Source organism: Lampetra planeri, chromosome 22 (genome assembly GCF_965212315.1).
Source record: "Lampetra planeri chromosome 22, kcLamPlan1.2.h2, whole genome shotgun sequence".
NCBI lineage: Eukaryota > Metazoa > Chordata > Hyperoartia > Petromyzontiformes > Petromyzontidae > Lampetra > Lampetra planeri.
Window position 1 is genome coordinate 5,885,110 of NC_136128.1, and position 21,444 is coordinate 5,906,553.

The following is a 21,444-nucleotide window of genomic DNA, read 5'->3' on the forward strand; positions in this document are numbered from 1 at the left end:
TATGCGTTTGAAATTCCGGTAGTCCCCAACTTACGAACGCCCGACTTGTGAACCTCAACACTCGCGAACGAGCTTCCGTAAGATATTCATTTTTCACCGTCCGACTTGCGAACGCGAACCCGCACTTGCGAACCGAACCACGTAAACTATTTGGTTTGGCAAACGTAGAAATGTACAACATTTCTTATTTTTTTATGAGTTTAACAGCGCTTCCTTTTTTTGTTGTACAACAATACACTTTATAACACTTATCATACGTGTGCATTTAAATACGCTACATTAGTGTGTACCCACTTACGAACCGTTCGACTTACGAACGAGTCTCAGGAACGGAATATGTCCGTAAGTCGGGGACTACCCTTGGAAAATGCGCGATTGGTTCTTTCCCCGAACCGCAATTTACTCGCATGGTGAAGTATATTCACTTAACTCCCACAGCCTCAACGGCTGGAGGAGGCTCTCATCCAGCAGTGGATTGACAAAGGGCTTGACGTGTACGTGTGGTTGCATTAAAACAGGTGACTGGGTTTATCGACCAATCACGTGGCTCACAGTGGCGATTACAATGAATGAACGAGGCCGCATTCGTAATGCCCCCCACACCCCCTCCAATAATAGATTCATAATTAGTTATCATTTAAGGGCGTAAATCCCCTTAACGTAAACGAGCTGAGCAAAGTACATCTTGAGAAATATCGCAACGTATCGCAGATGTTCTTTCCTGTGTAACTTTTCCCATTGAAAAATAATATAATGAAAACAATACCACAACGAAGATCAAAAACCCCACCACTCCCAAAAAATCACACAATGGGTGCAGCTGCTAAGGCGTTCACATGATGTCACTTGCGCGCAGCAGGAGGAAGCTGCTGGCTAATTTCCTCATTACAGGAACCCGACTACGCTTAGTTTTATTTTTCAACGGAGCGTGTTTCACAGAACGCGCTGCTCCAATTGCGGTTCAGTTCAGTAGCCAGCCTGGCCAGGGTGTCTCAGTGGCAGGGCGAGCACCTCGCAGTCTGGAAGGTTGTGAGTTCAACAACTGGTTGCGGGTTGACTCTGCCCATCAACAACAATTATTACTCTCATCATGGGATCTCCTTTGCCAGTACCAAAATATACTAATAGGGGTTTTCCCCTTTTTCTGGCAACAAAACTGACACCTTTTGCAAGAAATCATTTTTTGTTTGCATTTGACTGCAAGTATTGTGGTTAATGTAAGCATGATTCCTTCCTTGCAAAAGGTGTCAGTTTTATTGCCAGAAAAAAGGGGAAAAAGCCTATTAGTAAATTATTACTCTGTGCGGATTTCAACAGTGGATGTCCTATTAATACAATCGCTCCCCCCCAAACCATGTCGAATTTCCACCACCGGCTTTGGGCTGTTCACAGGAGATGGCCACTGCCCTCAATGCTAATTTGAGCAGCAAAATACTTTGACTTTGTGCTGACAGCAATTGCCTATAAACACACCCAGCAATACCTCCAGTAGCAAGGGCACTGTTTCACCTTCAACGTTTGTTTTCGGTACTATTGTGGCAATACATGAGTGGAGGGTAGAACACCTCCACAGTTTTAAGCGTGGGATAATGCATGCTAGACGTGGACTTTGAGCCTGAAGCAAGTCGGGTATTCGCGTCTAGCGTCCCATCGCGTTCACAGACACATGTCACGTCACGGTTTGACTGTAGAGATACAGGAAGTGGTGGGGGTGTCAAGTATCAGATGAGGGCATTGGCTGAACATTAAAGCTGCAATAAATAGATAACAACCCGAAAAGCAGACGCACACTCGAATTGGGAAAAACATGAGCGTGGGTATATAGGTGACAGTAATGTAGTTATAACCCTCCGTAATGGTTTCTAAACGTTGTACATTCACAGAAATGCCGTGCGCAGCATTTGCAATAATATGCAGGGGCGTTCCTCTTATCCGCGTCGATATTGGCGCCGCTGTTGTTGGATTCTGTCTTATGTGTTCAACCGCAAAAAAATAAAATTGTTATGCAAGTGGCTACCTGCAGATTAATGTGGATATTGGGATTAATCTGCCGCCACTCCCGGGATCACTCCTCTTATGCGCAGATAAGTGCAAAGAATGGGCATAATTGTACTGCGGAGAGCCAGATTGTCGATCCGGTGGATAGATTTGGCAGTGTGGACAAGAGGAAGAGCGGGTAATTTCGATGCTGATGAGAAAAAAAATGCTATAAACTGTTTATCTAATGACATTTAAAACACAGTTCATATATTAATACTAGATTTGAAGCTTTCGTGACTGCAAGGAATCATCTTCTTAGGTTTTTTCGGTAAAGTCACGTAGAAAGTAAAATAACATAAAAACAAAAATCACGACGTTTCGGAGGCAACACAAGTCTCCGTCATCAGGTGGGACCGTCACAGCCAGATTAGCTGTATCAAGTGAGGCAATGATTCAAGATGTAATCCCTTAAAAGCGAGTTGAGGGGGGAGGGAGAGGGAGGGGGGAGCTCATCAGACTATGGTAGCCAATGAAAGGAACGTATCGGGAGGGAGGGGGGGCGAGGCCAAAAGGGTGGGCGATGGACGTGGAAGCGCTTGTGCGCAAGCGGCCAATTACTGCACACGCCAACACAATGGAGCGATTGTGCGCAAGCGGCCAGCCACTGCACCCGCCAACACAATGGGCAGAGAGGAGGAGGGGAGGTCTAATACACATGATAGACAAAAGAACGAAAATGATGATGGGTACAAACTTAGGGGGAGCTCATCAGACTATGGTAGCCAATGAATGGAACGTATCGGGAGGGAGGGGGGGCGGGGGGGGGGCGAGGCCAAAAGGGTGGGCGACGGACGTGGAAGCGCTTGTGCGCAAGCGGCCAATTACTGCACACGCCAACACAATGGAGAGAGAGAGGGGGAGGGGGGGTCTGATACACATGATAGACAAAAGAACGAAAATGCCCATGTTTATACCAATGCTGGCTGAACAATGAAGAGAGTACTGTTAAAATAACTGGGGATGTTAACACTCGGTAAAGTACAGTAAAATAGGGCCTGTCAGATAAGATGGTCCAAAAAATTTGTGATTAATTCTTTTTTGCGTGGTTGATAACATCTTTCCAATGATTACTAAGTTTGTACCCATCATCACGGTTGAAATTATGTCTGTGTTCGTATATTTGTATGGCTTCGTGTACAAACCTTTGATGGTAGCCGGGAGGTTTGCAGAGAACCTTGGTCTCGGAAAAGACATGAAAAAGCTCTCATGAAATTGTCTTTTCCGAGACCAAGGTTCTCTGCAAACCTCCCGGCTACCATCAAAGGTTTGTACACGAAGCCATACAAATATACAAACACAGACATAATTTCAACCGTGATGATGGGTACAAACTTAGTAATCATTGGAAAGATGTTATCAACCACGCAAAAAAGACTTAATCACAAATTTTTTGGACCATCTTATCTGACAGGCACTATTTTACTGTACTTTACCGAGTGTTAACATCCCCAGTTATTTTAACAGTACTCTCTTCATTGTTCAGCCAGCATTGGTATAAACATGGGCATTTTCGTTCTTTTGTCTATCATGTGTATCAGACCCCCCCTCCCCCTCTCTCTCCATTGTGTTGGCGTGTGCAGTAATTGGCCGCTTGCGCACAAGCGCTTCCACGTCCGTCGCCCACCCTTTTGGCCTCGCCCCCCCCCCGCCCCCCCCCGCCCCCCCCTCCCTCCCGATACGTTCCATTCATTGGCTACCATAGTCTGATGAGCTCCCCCTAAGTTTGTACCCATCATCATTTTCGTTCTTTTGTCTATCATGTGTATTAGACCTCCCCTCCTCCTCTCTGCCCATTGTGTTGGCGGGTGCAGTGGCTGGCCGCTTGCGCACAATCGCTCCATTGTGTTGGCGTGTGCAGTAATTGGCCGCTTGCGCACAAGCGCTTCCACGTCCATCGCCCACCCTTTTGGCCTCGCCCCCCCTCCCTCCCGATACGTTCCTTTCATTGGCTACCATAGTCTGATGAGCTCCCCCCTCCCTCTCCCTCCCCCCTCAACTCGCTTTTAAGGGATTACATCTTGAATCATTGCCTCACTTGATACAGCTAATCTGGCTGTGACGGTCCCACCTGATGACGGAGACTTGCGTTGCCTCCGAAACGTCGTGATTTTTGTTCTAATTTTATTTTACTTTCTACGTGACTTTACCGAAAAAACCTAAGAAGATGAGTTCATACATTATATACACAGTAATGTTAAATATTTTTTGGTGTCTAGTTTGTTGTCTTTCCCCGGCACCCCGATGCCGCTTTGGCAGCGGTGCGTGGGCACAAATAATAACAAATTGCCAACACATTTTCTTCAATAACTCCACTTTAAAATGAAACAATTGGTGACATTTAAGGCCCCGCTTCAGATGACATCGCCTTGTACCCCCGATTGGCACGGTTGGCTACGTACGGCGCAAAATAAGTTCAACATATGTACAATCTGCATGGTATGTGAACTCAATATTTGACCGAGATGTACAGAAACATTTACAAGAGGACCATTCTTATCAGGAACTCTATTACCCGCAAACTTGTATTGTTCATAGGTAGGTCCTCGGAAACTTCTAATATCCGCAACCCGATTATTCCAATCTTCCATGATTATCTGCACATAACCCCATAACGGATCACCCTGCAGATAATAGGATTGACGATATCGGTCCAGCACGCTATGGCGGATAAGAGGAGTTTCTCCTGTAGTCACAAAAAAATAACAAAAAATTATAATTTTGTTTGCTTCTTTCAAACGCTCCGATCAAGAGTCAAAACCTCTGGCAAGTCTTCAACGAATCTCTCACGCCGGCTCCGCGTCCTGCTAAGCCTCACTTGCTCACACTACAGTGCCTGCAGGTGTGTTTACACACGCGTTTGGAATGCGATAGCGCTGCGCTCTGCCATGTGTTCAGTTGATCCTCAAACGCTTGCCAAAAAAAAAGCCTCACCACACTTACATGGCTTCATTGCTTTCGTCGAGTTCTATCAAAAGTAATATATATGTACCGTACCGTATACAGCCCGTGTTGTTAATCCACTGCTGGATGAGGGCCTCAATATCACCTTGATGGCAGTGAGAGATATCTGACAATTTTAACACGTGGGCTTTCGAGACCAATATCATTAATAATAGAGGTTTTTTTGGGTTAAATCGCGTAAATATATAAATGTGTCGTTAAACCCGCCACCACCCGACACAGCCAATTAGTAAGGGTTGTCACGTAAACAGAACATGCCAATGTTGTGGCTTTGCTCTCCAACACACCGGTGTGCTGCATTCTTAACGAATTGGCACGTTCTGTTAACGTGACAAACCCTTACTAGTTGGCTGTGTCGGGTGGTGGCGCGTTTAACGACACACTTATATATTTACGCGATCTAACCCAAAAAACCTCTATTATGGACATTTGACCATACTTCACCACACCTTCCAGTGAAGGTGGTGGGAGGAGGATAAAGAACGACATTGGGTTTTGCTTTCTGCAAAACTACACTGCCGACTATGTATTACGTTGAACTTCTTTCGCACCATACGTAACCAACAGTGATAATTGGAGGTGCGGGAAATGCACCTCCAATTAGCTTTTTGCACCTGTTCTTTGCGTATGGTGGTCAGCCATCTAAAAACACACACACACATTAAACAACAGTACTATATTGCACCTTTTATTGATATTTTATTTTTTACAAAATCACAAAAAATAATTTAACCAATCTCACAGCTTCTTATGATGATAACAATAATAACACACTGTTATAACATTTTTATTTACCAGGCAGCCTCGTTCATTGTCAAGCAAGTCGCAATAGGCTCGTCTTGGAATGATTTCTATATTTCCAGATAATAGAAAAAGAAAACGTTAACCACGAGCATAAAACGAAACTATTAACTATTTTTATTTTACCAGGGAAGGCCCACTGAGCTATGGAGTTATTTTTTCAGAATTGACCTGGCCACAATTGATAGCCCAACGAAGTGGCTCATCATGTGTACATTTAGAGCAGCCACATACTCTAAACGCACTTTTCTAAATCTGGAGGGAAAAAAACGGAGGACCTGGAAAAAAACATCCATGCAACCACAGGGAGAACATGCAAACTCCAAATATACAGCAGGCGTCAGGATCGGGATCGAACCCACGACCTCCTGTATACCAGGCGAGGTAGTTAACAAGTCAAGGAGCCAAATCATCAGGAGTTGTGCATTTGGATTGGAGAACTGCTGCAGCTCGCTTGCATGTCACCTTGACTCCACTCCAACAGAAAGCACTAGTCCAGGCCCGTCTCTGGAGGGCACCGATAAGAGACGACATGGAGCCCACAGAAAGGAAGATCGTTTTTTTCAACAACAACAGACGAAGAGAAGCACTAATTGTGCCCCCTTGCGGGACGAGTGATGTTTACGATCTCCGCTGCCGGTGCCAGCAGAGTATAAAGGGACTGGGGCTTTCGCCAGCGCCGGAATAGCTTTAATGCATGGCTTGGGGAGTTCTACAAGTAGTTTTGGGCGTACAGAAGTGTGTGTATATATACAGTTAGTGCCGGGCCTGTAGCATATGTTATAAAGGGGCCCTAAATAAATTAAAAACACGTAAATATGAAAACGCAAATTTTTAACTGACAAAGTAAAGTAATTGGCTTTTTTTCATTTGCTATACAGCCAGATAACACGACAAATCGCTAACCTTAAACACCCAGTCGTTCATAAATGCTGAAGGCAGTATAGTACTATAGTAATAGAGCAAGTGCAGAATCACTGAATTGATAGCTTGAAAGCATTTAGCACGGGGCCCTTGATAGTGCGGGGCCCGTAGCATATGTAGGTACTTTTGCTACTAGGATAATCCGGCACTGTATATATACACACACATTTATTTGGGGGGGGGGGGGGGGGGCTCAAAATCTTATGTTCCTGTGGTGTAAACGGTTACCACACTGAACTTGAGTGATCCAAGATCGTCCGTTGCATTGTATGTTCCATGTGCAGCAGCTGAAACAATGGTGCAGGTTTTTCTAAATCCGGCACGTCTGGTGAAAGCAGAGGTAGGCCAAATACCACGCATCAGTTAGCTCTAGTGGCGGCCATTTCGCCAGCAGTGGCCTGAGCAAGCAATTGCAGGGCTGCACCTTTACCCTTTACCAAAATCATAGGCCACGGCTCCGCAGGCTCTAATGCCCCTACGTTCACCTGGCCCTGTACATCGCGACCCCCCAGTGGAGTGGGCCAAAACTCAAAGACAAAGATCCGCGTATAGCCTTCACAGACTGTTGTGGAAAGCACTGTTAGTGAGCACCTATGAAGGCTGATTCGGCACACAAGGCTAGCACCACGCCAGGCTGCCTTTGTCTCCACAGTGGCGATGTTTACACATCGTGCCGGCTTCTCATTTAAGGCTGAGTCGACCTAGGAGAGGCCCAAGATCTGTCAATCCACTGCTGATATAATTAGTGGTTATTTGACCATACTTCACCCTGCTGGTCAGTGGGAGTGGTGAAGGGAGGAGACTGGAACCTCCGATTAGCGCGGTTGCCTACGTACGGTGCCAAAGAAGTTCAACGGACATACACGCATATAATCGTGTCACTGGTGATGGCCGTGAGCGGGATTCGAACTACTCGGGTCGCACGGTTCGTAGCTCGGCGCGCTAACCGTTGCACCACCGCTCGCCACAAACACTCAGTCCACTGGGGAGCAGAGATGGGCCTCGTGACGGATCGTGCCAGGGTCAAGCCGCAGTGGCGCGTAGGGGGTTCACGGCAGGAAAAGGACAAAACGTGCCTCCTCCGACCGGGCACCCCCCCCCCCACGCGCGGCGTCTGACCCCGCGACGCTTTTGCATGCGGACGCAGCACAAAGGCGGCCGTGTCGTCGAGGGTTGTCCCTCAGGCTCCCCAAAGAGAGCATGAGAGTCTTCGCGTTTGTTGCAGCAACACTGAGTAGGGCTGTCGACGCGAGATGCCACGGCTTCATTAGAGCTGCCTATTAAGTAAATAAATAAATGCAACTCGACTGCTTATTCCATCATTCCCAGGGGCGTCTGTGGTAAGCGACGAGCAGATACTGCCCGCTCTTATAAAGTGGCCACATCAAAGTCGAGCCTTAAAAAAAAAACAACCCAGCGAGAATGTTAAGAGTGTGGTCAGGAACACTGTAACTATGAGACCCCACGTGCGTGCACTGGGAGCGCTGCCTCGCAGTTTACAGTGAAACTCCACAGATATCCACCGCAATGGCCTCGTGGCAAATGCCATTATCCAATATTATTCACACAAATTACCCCCTTTTTCTTTTCATACGGTCATTCTGCAGACAATTGCAGATAACCGGATTCATTTCATGCCACGTCTGGGATTTCAGGCAGAGTAGCTCTGGGTGAATCATCAGCGGATAATCACGGCTAATAGGAATAATCGATAACACAGATAATACGTTCTCAGGATCTATTTGGGGGATGGACAAAATGAACATGCGATAATAGAACCGAGACTAAGGGGTGTTATAGAGTTTGTAGCCTGATTTCATACACTGCGTATATAAAACATTTCAGGAATCCTGCTCAGCTCGGCTTTGCTGGCACCGCTTAGATGCTGGGTTGGAATCCAGGCAGCCGCAGTGATTACACTGAGTTCTCAGGTGACGGGAGTTGACGGTCTCAGATGCAGCTCAGTGATATCCACTTCAGGGTGGCGGCGGGGGGGGGGGGGCATTCTCGAACATGAAGGGAGATCTGAATGGACTGTCCGTCTCGTGAAGCCGATCGCACGTTCGGGATAACATTTGGGGGGAAACAATTTTACAAAAACACTTTTAAAATGAAAAACAAGAATTCCTACTCACATCTGGCCAACAACAGCCAATAATGTGAGCAATTCGTTCGTGTAATGTACGGTATTTGTGCTTTGAATTCTACTGTGTGCATTAATTTAACTTGACAACGGGCCTTGAAAAGTGTGATATTTTACCGACTGCTTAGAAATATCCTGTATGCCATTAAAATAACATCATGCAAGAGAAAGTCCAAAGGGCTTAAACTGCCAGTGTCTGTAGTGTTGCTCCTCAGCGTAAGTTAAATCCTCGCATTTGAAGCATGAATGGGGCTTGTCGGTCGCCTATCCAACCCGCAAGTAAAGAATACGAAGTTAAGTCCACCACTTCTCATTTCAAGGCCCATTTGACTAACATTAACAATGGCATCTGGAGGTTCCAAGCAAATTCCAGTCACCCGGAAAAAGGTTGCGGTAGCTCTTAAAATACGGACTGACCAAAATCACATCTGTCCGTCAGACTGTATACGTGTCGCGAGGTGCTACATTTAAAACACTTCAAAATAAGAACCAGTGTCAGGAACGTACAGATAACAACAATCATCACACCTTACTGCGATCTGACCCAAAAAACAAATTCTGAATCGCAAATATTGTTCGCGAAGGACTCCCGTGTTGAATCATCACACCTGGTTACAACCACGTTATCCTGAAATGCCTTTTCTGCTCAATTATATATATTGTGTGTGTGTGAGGAAAACAGTAAACGCTACTCATAATAATGTTGTGCCAAACGCAGGGCGCGTGCCATTACATGCGAGTGTGCAGCACCCTCCCAGCGTCCATTCCAATGAACGGGACGTTAATTCTCCCCTTCGCGCAATGCTCGCGCAATTCACGCTCGCATTGCCTGTGCACACAGATAAGTTGCGTTCGCCGGCAAATTAATGAAATTATCAGAGAGGCCGCGGATAATTGAACAGTTCTTCCGATGCAAAGTCGTACCTGTTTGCACCGCCGCACCTTTGCACTGTTATCCGAGCAAATTTTCGCAAGGCAGTTCAACACAAGGTTACAGTGAAAATCCTCTTATCCGCGCGGACTGTGGACGTAGGTTGGTTAAATTGACATTGAAGACGGTGATTTACATTGATGCATGACCACTTGCTGCCTTAAATCGCATCATGCATAAAATGTTTTTCTTTATTGAACATGACACCGTGACTTGAATAAACTGCACGCCAATATCACGGACGCATTTCATAGGCAAGAAAAAATCGCGTCCAGTATCCGGGACACAAGGCCTCCTTGTAAACAAGTGGCTCGCGATAAAAGGGAAGAAAAGAAAATGCCGACCGAAAAACAATACAACTAAAAGAACAGCTCCGTGTTGTGCGCGCGCCTCGGTTACAAAAAACGGAAGTCTTGGAATGCAGTGAACCTCAAACGACCCATTGGCATGGTGAGACATCTAGCAACCCTTGGATTTGGACAGCTACTTCTAGATTTGAAGCGTTCGTGACTGCAAGGATTCATATTCTTGGGTTTTTTCGGTCACGTAGGTAAAAAATAAAAATACAAATAAAATAAAAATCACGACGTTTCGGAGGCAACACAAGCCTCCGTCTTCAGGTGGAACCGTCACAGCACGCTCTCTGTATCAAGTAAATTTACGGTGTTACTTATGCAAGAATGTAAATTTACTTGATACAGCGAGCGTGCTGTGACGGGTTACTTGATACAGCTATCGTGCTGTGACGGTTCCACCTGAAGACGGAGGCTTGTGTTGCCTCCGAAACGTCGTGATTTTTATTTTATTTTAATTTTAATTTTTTACCTACGTGACTTTACCGAAAAAACCTAATAATTTGGACAGCTACGTTGGGGGCTTAAAGAGCACCCGGTCACAACACTTTGCCTCTGCTCCTTTGTTTCACCTGGCTCAACAGCCCAACAGGTTGTAGTACAATGGCTAAAGCAATAAATAGAGTACTTCATGGAAGCGCAGGCTTTGTAAATCACACGTAAGCACTTAGTGGTGGCATGGTAAAATAATGTTCCATTTAACATAAATAACGTGAGATACGTTTACTGCGAGTAGAAATGCGCTGCCCGGTGGTGGTGAGGATGACTTTGAACGCAATATAAACTCTTCTGACAGAAAATTGTTGGGAATAAAAATGCATGAACTTCACAATTTTAAATGCCTAGAACGTTGAACTTAAAAACAAGGTTGGTTGATTTTTTTATTGCTCCTTTTTTTGAAAGGCCAAAACATATGTTGTGGAACTCAGTTAACATTATATCAATGTTCTTGAAAAAAATATACACCAAATATCAGTAGAAACCAATTTTTTGTATTTCTTCCAGACTCTTTGACTAAAGTAATATTGGTAAAACTGTAATTTAAAATTGAAACACATTCTATTTTTGAAATAGGCCCTGTGAATATGGTCTTTGATAAATCGCCACAAAAATTGAAGTTAAACTTATTCCCATTAATTTAAGGATATGCGATGTATTGATGCACTAAAAGTGGTGTTACTTATGCAAGAATACATTATGTTGAACTTCTTTCACGCCATACATAGCCAACCCTGCTAATCGGACGTGCGGGGGAAGGACAAAAAAACGTTCTAAAGAAATAAGTTTTCAATTCAGGAATGAGTTTTCAATTTAGAATGTGGTTAAGTAACGAATTGTGGTACTTCTTGTGAAGATATTTCATCTAATGACGTTTAATTCAAAACTGCAACGACAACAGCTGCTACGGACTTCTCTTCCTGCAACTTGATGTGTTTTTTTAATCAACTAATTCTAGCCTTTTGTGAACGTTTGAAGAAGAAAAAATAATGCTAGTTGAAGCATGTGTCATCTATCTCCGTAGCTAGTGCAGCTCTCTCCACTGCACGGCCACATCGGAGGTTTAATAATCATATATCGTGGATGCGTCATGCACTCACATAATGGTACAGACCGCCGAGATGCGTTCCCGTGTGTGTGTGTGTGACATATTGGCAAGCCATATGTTCAATACCACCTCCCAGGATTACGAGAGGTCCATTAACCTTTTGGTACTGAAGCTACTGCCCACCGCTTTGCATCCATTATGCAGTAATTAAGGATGGAGCAAAGCTATCAAGCAGGCTTACGAGCTGTGGCATTGGGTTTGCAATAACACTGGGGAATTAAATGTACCATTGGTATTGTGTTAAAAGGTCAATGTCAACTTTAATTTCTGCAGACTGCGGCAACGATTTAACTCTCAAAAATATGGATTAAAAAATGTTCAACCCAAATGTTAACCAAAGAGCTGCGCGTATTGCGTTGTACTGCAAACAAACAAAAGTATTGAATGTGTACATTCGTTAATTAATTTGAACATGTTCTTAATCACGTTTTTTTCCATTCGATTATAATTTTACAGGGAAAAGTATTTCCCTGGCAAGACAATTAAGAAAATATTCACGTAATTTTTTGCAATTCCTGTAAAGCAAATGTATACTTACAATATTGTCTATTATATCACGTATCTCATCTTATTTGAATTTAGATCGTGCCTTGACCAAGGCGCTGAACAAAGAATGTACGATTTGTACAGCGGAAGTGAGATGGAATGAGCTGATGAGGACGGTAGTGGCCACACCTCCGATTAGCACGGTTGGCTACGTACGATGCGAAGGATGTGTAACATACATACATATCATACTGCATGAAATAAACAATGATAGAAGCGACAATGAATGGCTAATGACGAATGAGTGTGATGAATGGATAGGGGAGTTGGGAAGAGGGATGGAGTCAGTGACGGGGAAGGGAGGGGGAGGGGGAATTTGGGTAATCAAGGAAAAATAAATTATCTTGAGCTTACAAATGACAATAAATTTAAACAAATGATGGTAGCACCACATCTATTGCAAATGATGCTGCCGTAATTGCCATGATTGATTCCACTACAGCAGTGCTTTGCAACTGGTGTGCCGTGCCACATCGGTGTGACTGGACATAGTCCAAGTTGTGTCGCAGTATTGTTAGAATTATAGGGAGAGGAAAATCCTCCACCCCCTAACTGCCCCATCCCCCCAAGCCCCCACCCCCTAACTCCCCCATCCCCCAACCCCTCACCCCCTTACTCCCCCCCCCCCTCTCTAAGCCCCCACCCCCTAACTCCACTCCCACCCCCTAACTTCGCCCTCCCCTACCGCCTTTGTACAGAGACACAGACACACGCAGAGACACGCAGACACACTGAGACACAGAGAGAAACACACACACACGCAGACGCAGAGACACGCAGACACACTGAGACACAGAGAGAGACACACAGAGACACACACACACACAGACACGGAGACGCAGAGCCATGCAGACACACTCAGACAGCGAGAGACACACAGAGCGACACACACGCAAACACGGAGACGCAGAGACACGCAGACACACTGAGACACACAGAGAGAGAGACACACAAAGAAACACACACACAGAGACACGGAGACGCAGAGCCATGCAGACACACTGAGACAGCGAGAGAGACATAGAGAAACACACACACTGAGACACAGAGAGAGACACATAGAGACACACACACGCAGACACAGACACACGCAGAGACACGCAGACACACGCAGAGACACACAGACACAGTGAGACAGCGAGAGACACACAGAGAAACACACACACGCAGACACACTGAGACACAGAGAGAGACACAGAGAGACACACACACGCAGACACAGACACACGCAGAGACACGCAGACACACGCAGAGACACGCAGACACACTGAGATACACAGAGAGAGACACACAGAGAAACACACACACACAGACACGGAGACGCAGAGCCATGCAGACAGAGAGAGACACGGAGACACTCAGGCACGAATACACGCGAACAGTTGGGCATATACAATTGTCACGGATTTCGATTGCGCCAACTTAATTTCCTCGCTTTCGATAAGGCCGGTAAAGAGGCAATGAGATGGTGAATTTCTCTCTCAGCTACAACGCATTCCCACCCACCCAACCCACTTGGGCACGCAGCGAGTTATTTTTTTTGGGGGGGGGTGGGTCGGTGTGTCCTTGAAGATCGAGCCGTCTCACAAGTGAGAGTGCTGTGGAGTGGATGAGGTCGACGAGCAAAATTCGACCGCGGCACGTGCAGCTTTGGGGCAGCGGGGAAAAAAGTGGGACGATGTCACACAAAACAAAAAAACGATTTTCCACAAGCGCGCCTTCCTTCAATCAATAACGCCGGTCGCAACGCATTTTTGCAACCGTCCGCTGCAAGAAAAGAGGAAGTCGCGAACAAGTGCAGCATATAATAAAATAAAACGACGCTGTCTCCCCGACAGACATGGTCTTCACCTGAGGACGGCTGCTTGCATTGTGGACGAAACGTCGTGAGAATTATTTTATTATGTTTTATTTTATTATTTTATTATTTCCCTTCTACTTGACTTTACCGAAAGAACCAAGAAGAAGTGCAACACACACAAATAAAATGGTGCGGCCCACACATTTGTTGAGATGAGCATGAAAGGAACCCCGTGACACCGAGACTATCTTTAGGGCGGGTAAACACGAGTTGATAACCAGTCATCTCCAATGAGAGGTAAATGTATTTCAAGTCTGATGGTGGCGAGATGTTAACTATCTCGCCTGGTATGCAGGAGGTCGTGGGTTCGATCCCAACCCTGGCGCATGTATATTTGGAGTTTGCGTGTTGTTTGCGTGGTCGCTTGGATTTTTCTCCAGGTCCTCCGGTTTATCCCTCCAAATTTAGAAACAATCGTTTTGAGCATTTGGCTGCTATAAATTACCACGTGATAAGCCACTTTGTCGAGCTAGCATTTGTGGCCAGGGCACTTCTGAAAAAGAGCTATACAGCTCAGTGGGCTTTACCTGGTAAAATACAAAAAATGTGCTGGTCACTAACACCATCATCTCCCTTAATCCTACCGCGAGATTACTTATACCACCTGAAACAACGATAATCTCAGCTAAGCTCTAAAATAGAGAGTCTTTCGTTCAACTTAGACACAGGGAAAGGATCTCCATAAGCTGTTTGGCTTCAGCACTCAATATTGAAAGATCTCTCTAAATCCACTGCATGGTCCGCCTTATTGGTGAGACACCACCACTGCCCATGCCGGATACTCCCATTGTGCTTGTGTTTTGGTAATACTCGTCAGCTATTGCAGGGCACTAGAAGGACAAGCAGTGGGTGTGTACAGGAGAAGCTTGTTAGTTTACGGTCGGGCTGAGACCACACACCTGCATGCCGAACCTAAACAGGATTCAACGTTCCATGCCAAATGCAAAGGGTTTACAAATTGCCACTCGGCTATTCAGGCTTGCTATTAGTACCGTGTGTCGCTCAGCTTTGTGAGACACAGAATGTGGTATTGTAATGTGCACACGGGAGAGTAGTTTTTTTCAAAAGTGCGTGAGAAAATTATGTTTTTTTCAAAAGTGCGTGAGAAAATTATGTACCGTAGATAAAATACCGTGGTAAATAACTGTGTTAAAGCCAGCCAGCAATGACCAGCGTGGTGAAGTATGGTCGAAAAATATCATGACAGACATGGCATTGGGAATGCCTTCATTCAGCAGTGGATTGACAGAGGCTGTAAATTATCATTAATCTCATGTGTGAATATCTGAAGCATGGATATCGACAGAAACTGCAACAAAACTGAAAAAGCATGCAATGATGCATGATTGGAATAACTGTACACTGAGAAACAGCGAGAGGAACAGAGTGATCGGGAAACACAATTTAAAAAATCCGAGACATCACATCGTTAAGGAAAGTAAGTGGGGTTGTAGGTGACGCGTTATCGCTGGAAGAGATGATGACTGATAGAGAAAGCTGGTAGCCACAAAGCTGGTAGCCACAGAATAAGCCCCAGTAAACATGGAACGGCCAATATTGGCCATTCCATAGTTACTGGGCCTTATTCGTACAGTTCAGCCCACGTCGGTCTGCTGGTTCCAACCACATCATAACTTTGTGACCCACCCCTACTTTACATGGGTGAAAAAGATCTTGAAAGCTCAGCGGATTCCCCCAGCATGAATACACAATTCTGATTCAGATTCACGTGCCAACGTTAGCTCAACGTTGCATGTCTACTGAGGAGAGAACACGCCCAAGAGGAACCCACTGCGGCCGAAGGAGCGAAAGAGATCTGTGTGCTAAAGTGAGAGGGATTGTAGCATCACGTGACTGTGAAGGATAGCAATGGCGTGGGGACACCTTCATTCAGCAGTGGATCGTCAAATGGGATGACTTTCACGACATTTATAGAGAGGTTGAGTCAAATGCAGAAACACAGGGAAAACGCATATAGGCTTTAATAATGGGGATTTACTGGGCTGCATTGTATAATTTATCCAGCTATGTATACATGTTATATCTATTGCAATGAAATTAGAATGGCAACATCAGCAATCATCTCCATCATAAAAAAAATAATTTTCATAAACGTCATTATTTATTACCAATGTCGTAATTGTCAATTCCATCAAATATAGATCGGTCAAATTACTGCATAGCACATTGCAATACTGCATTACACTGACAGAGAGGAAAGAGAAGCATGGGGATTAGGACATTAATACAAAGAGAGCCATACTGCTGCCAGTCAGTATACGTTATATTGGGCAGGAGACCTCGGGGCCAGAACACATCACAGAAAGGGACAATGAGTGATGGCTGAGTAGTGATGGAATGGCAGACAAAATGAAAAAAAAAACCTGTCCTTAGAGGATGACCACTGCAGAGATGGTAAGATGAGATCAGTTCCGAGTAAACATGCAACGTTGGTCAGAGGTTGGCCCAACGTTCCCTGTTTGCTGGGTTCAGATGTAAGAGTGAGATGGATTGTGGCACTGCGGGACTATTGAGGGCTGGTGATGGAGTGTGAGGTGGCATTCATCCAGCAGTGGATAGACAATTAAAGGACAATGGGTGGTGGTAATGATGCTAATGATGATTGCATTACTGTATCATCATCGTCATCATCATCAAGCATTCCAGATCACCTAAATCAATGTCATCATCATTACTATTATGTCCAGAATCTATCATTTGTGATGTCAGTGCCGTATTCATAACGAGAGCAATAAGGGATGTAACAATTGAACAGCCAGCCCAATTTGGTTATAACATTTGCTGAAATGTTATAAATAAAAGGCATGTGCAGTGCAGTACTGAGGCTAACATTGGAGGAATTACACGTTGCTTTTAAAGGTTACATTACAGTACCTTATAGTATGGTTGAGAGTGGTAGACTCCACATGGTACATGGCACAGTAGTTAGCACTCTGCACTATGAACCTGGAAATACGAGTTCGATTCACCAGTCAGAGCTAGCTTGGTTACGGGCGATGTCTGAACCGGTCTGCGGAACCCATTTCACCATCCCACCCCGATCCAAGTGGTAAAGTATGGACAAATGGCTCCCATGATCGATATGGTGTTGGGAGGCGTTCATCCAGCAGTGGCTTGACAAATGACTGTACATTTGCAATTTATTATAAGATACTCACAAAGTGCACGCAATCGTCTTTAAAATACAAAAGAACATTCAACCTCTGCACAGACTCACACCATATGCTTAACTTTTCATTAAACTATAGCCACCAGAGGCATGGGCAGTGGCACCACGAAAGCCCAACCCATAACCTTTCTCTTAAAATGTGTCCCCTGCATTCTCACAGGTAGCAGAGGACCCAAGCAACACTCAAGACCACACAACAAGACACCTGGTTTCAAAAACGACTCCTTGCTCACGTGACACGCAGACACAACTGAGCAAGCAGCCGCTCGCGTGCAAGCACTGCTCGAACTACGCCAGGACTCCAGTGATATGCGGCGATATAGTTGGACCATATCGTGGGGTCCTATCATCCACACGGAAGAAAACAAAAACCAAATATGCCAATGCGGAGGGATTAACTGCTCCTGGGAAGAGATCCAGAAATATGCAACAAAAAATTTCCGCGGAAATTTCTGGATTAGCCGCTGAAGCACGTGTAATTTGTAAATTACAGGAATTTACGGATTATTGGATTGTGGACATTAATAGTCCTGTACAACATTGGACGGTATCTGCACTTACCGCATTCTCTGGATTGCAACGCACTTTTACCCTCAATTTTTGAAGTGTTTTTATAATCTGATGGATGGATGTGTGTTTGTGATCATATTTGTATAACTTTATTGACACGGAGCACAGACTATGGGGTGCATCTCACTTGCAGGAGCATCTCATAATTCAGGGAATACTGGTATTTAGTGATTTTATTAGAGCATGTGTTGACTTTCAAATTAATTGAGACTGTACACACGCCTATCAGACACGGACAACCTTCTTCCCTCAGCTGGACATTCTGAAGAATGATCTTGTAAACTGAGGATGAATGTTGCCATGGTTCCGGTACACAATGGCCAACTCGTGCAAGCAGAGTCAATAACGTGTCATTTCAATCTGTGCAGGCAAGTGTTTGACGAGATTCCCATGGAATATTACAAGGGAGAAGGCGGAGATAAGGGTAGCAGGCAATGCGGAAGGCGAGTCAATGACAGCACCGATGCCGGTTCGGCCTGCGTTAAAGTTTATTTTGTTTAACCAGATGAAAAGTAAAGAGATCAGCATAGCCTTGTTTACAAGAGTGGCCCCGGTCACCACAATGACGAAAACAAAAAGTAAAATAAAGTAATCAGTGGCGTAGTAACGACGTTAACTGCTCGGGGGGGTGCGGCACATGGTCAGGTGGGGCCCCAATATTTGATTTGTCTCGCACGGTCGCACCTTAGCTATATATCATCTTGCCCCATGACATCATCACGCATTTTTATAAGATTACGCATTTTTATAAAAAATAAATTGAAACCGCGTTTTGGAGGAAGTGTGTTGTTATTCTACACTGTTGTTGGAAACATCTCATCGTCGTTTTCAAGGCTGGCCCCAACTCGTAGCTTTTGCCGTCAGGGGTTGATGCAAGGCACCCACTGCCCCCCACGCTAGTTACGCTACTGAAAGTAGTGTCATACATCAGTTACATAACCAGAAAACGCAACTGATGAGAAATCAGCGCACTGCATGCTGGGTGGCTTTGGTTGCTTCCTTTTTAAGTGTTCCCAGGATGGTCCTCTGTATGAGGTGGCTGTCCTGAGAAATGTATAATTCTTGCTGGGACATTCCAAGTCCCGTTTTTGTTTTTTGCCAGTTGCTTATTTAACAATCAACCGACTCACAACAATGCATTTAGATGCAGTTCGTCCCTCTTCCGATAATGCGAAATATTCTTATTCCCATGTGAATGTCCCACATTTTTTTTGGACATCAGGGGTGGTAACCCTAAGGGTGGCCAACTGAGTCTGTAACAATCTCCCTGTTTAATTAATCGTCGATTATCTCCATAATTTCACATCGAGGGCCTGGGGGAAAGTTTATAAAGTGTATAGAAAATACTTTCATGTTGTGTTTGTGTTGTGTGTGTCGTACTGTATAAGAAGCACTGTCCTATGGCACTTTGGTTCTGGGAATTTTCTAAATCCCAGCGTGATGAATTCGTGATCGATATGTGGATTTCGTGTTTACTTTAGCACTCAGCTATATTATTTTTTAATACTTCAGTGCATATATTTTGTGGTATTGACCCTTTCCCAAGTTTGCAAATTGGTATCGACGTATGTGTCTTTACAGCGCAATATTAGGCGCAATATTCAGTTCACACACATAGTAGATACCACTTTGGGCTTTCAACAAATGCTATAAAGACACGCACATGCACACATTGTATAGGCCTGTATTTGCTAACCTTTGTACTGCACCAACATTCGTACCCAGATCTGCAGCGCTGTTCATCACCGTTCACTGACCCGAGTCAACACAAACTGCTCGACCAATTCTACAGTTATGTGCAAATAAACAAATGAACGCGAACACAAACAATTTAGCGAGGGCCATGCGGGCCAACAGCACTTCCTGAATCGCATGCCTTGATTTCACTTAGACAATGGGGAAGTAGATAAAAGCGACACAATAATCCATGATCTGTGTGTTTGTGTGTCTGGTGTACATCCCCAGCGATCATTCGGCGTTGAACCAACGACATCCAGCGGCTGGTCTAACCAGCTGCGTTGTCACCATGGTTGAGGAATTACCTCGCAGTGTCAACTCCACAGACCTCACGGTGACATGCGGGTGTGTACGGAAGGCAAGTGGGGGAGTCATCGCAGGATGCGATGTACACACCGCAGGAGAGGGAACGTTGGACTTCGCATGTTGGCAAACCACTCGTTCATTGTAAGTGGAGAAACATTCCAATGCAGGAAGCCCTCCTGAAAGACTTAGGGCTCAGCGAAGCTTGCCTGAATACACCACAAGCATTATTGTGATGGCGGTGTCAACATTGTGGCTCCCCGAAGTGGTATGGTAAATGAGGACTATGCAGTAGGACTACCATAGCACGAGATATGCAGATGCATTATAAGGCAGGAAACATTAAAAGAGCTTAATTTCAGTCTGTTCGCGTGAATATTTCCAACACCCAGAAGACCACATCCAGCTCCAATCTCGCGTTGACTGTGGCTACCGTGTCCACTAAGTCGCGTGCCCGCTAATAAGCCACTGCCTTCTTGAAGCAAGCACCGCAGAATGTGAACTTTATCATCATTACAATCTTACACGATGGAATGGTGGAATGGCAGTGGAGGCAGTGTGAGCACCCACGCCGCCGGCCCTCTCCACCCATTGGCCTCGGAGTGGCTGCTTAGCCGCCGCAGGGCTTGGCACGGTGAAGGCGGTGGACACACGTTTCCAGTACGAGACAAGCGATGGAACGCCACCAACCCAACCACCAAAAAACCCACCAACCTGCCAGATGTGCCACCGTCTTGTCGGGGAAGTCCAGCGGGCCCCCTCTGGTCGCGCGCTTGGACTTGAGCCAGGCTGGCACGTCCCCCTCGCCATCCGCGCTCCCCAAGGGCTGCTCGACCCGCGAAGATCCCCGAGGCCCACCGACGTTGTCAGCAGTCGAAGGTTGCCGCGGCCGCTTCAGAGCTTCTCTCTTCTCCGTGAGCCAGGTGGCTTGGCCGCTGCCCGCGTCCCTGCCGAGGCTACGGGGCGAGCGAGTCTCGCTCTCCCGCTCCTCCCCACGCCGCGGGCTCGCGATGCGCTCGGCTCCTCGCTCCATTCGAACGTCGCTCCGGCCGGAGTCTGAATGACCACGGCGAGCAAACCCACCCGGCGCTTCTCAGCGCACACCTCCTGCACCCCCCTCCCCACGCCCTCTCCCTGCTGGTCTCACGGCTCTTGCGAGAAAGTGACACGCGCCTGCCTGCCCAGGTGGAGGAGGATGGGGATAGAGGCAAGCAGGTAGGCAGGGATGGAGAGAGAGAGAGAGGGGAGGGCTGGATTGACAGGAGATGATGGAGACAGCTCCAGCTGTGTGCAGCGGTGGAGCGATGTGTGCCGGTTGCCGCGCCTGTAACGCTCACGGATTGCGCGCTCCGATGTGCAGGACGCAGCGGCTTGTCCGCTGGGGGGGTGGTGGTGCCACCAGGGATGTCTGGCGCTCTCTCTCTCTCTCTCTCCCCTCTCCTCCTCTCTCTGTCTGTCTGTCTCTCTTCTGTCTCGCT

General features: G+C 45.9%; 1 protein-coding gene across 1 annotated transcript in view; it reads right to left on the reverse strand.

Annotated features, from left to right (window-relative positions):
* LOC144724944 (uncharacterized) overlaps window positions 1-21,077 on the reverse strand; it is a 222,556-nt gene extending 201,479 nt beyond the window's left edge. Inside the window, exon 1 of the mRNA XM_078604272.1 lies at window positions 20,681-21,077. Coding sequence (XP_078460398.1) covers window positions 20,681-20,999 — 319 coding nt within the window. The 5' untranslated portion in view covers window positions 21,000-21,077. The remainder of the gene's footprint in view (window positions 1-20,680) is intronic.
* Window positions 21,078-21,444: the final 367 nt, after the last annotated feature.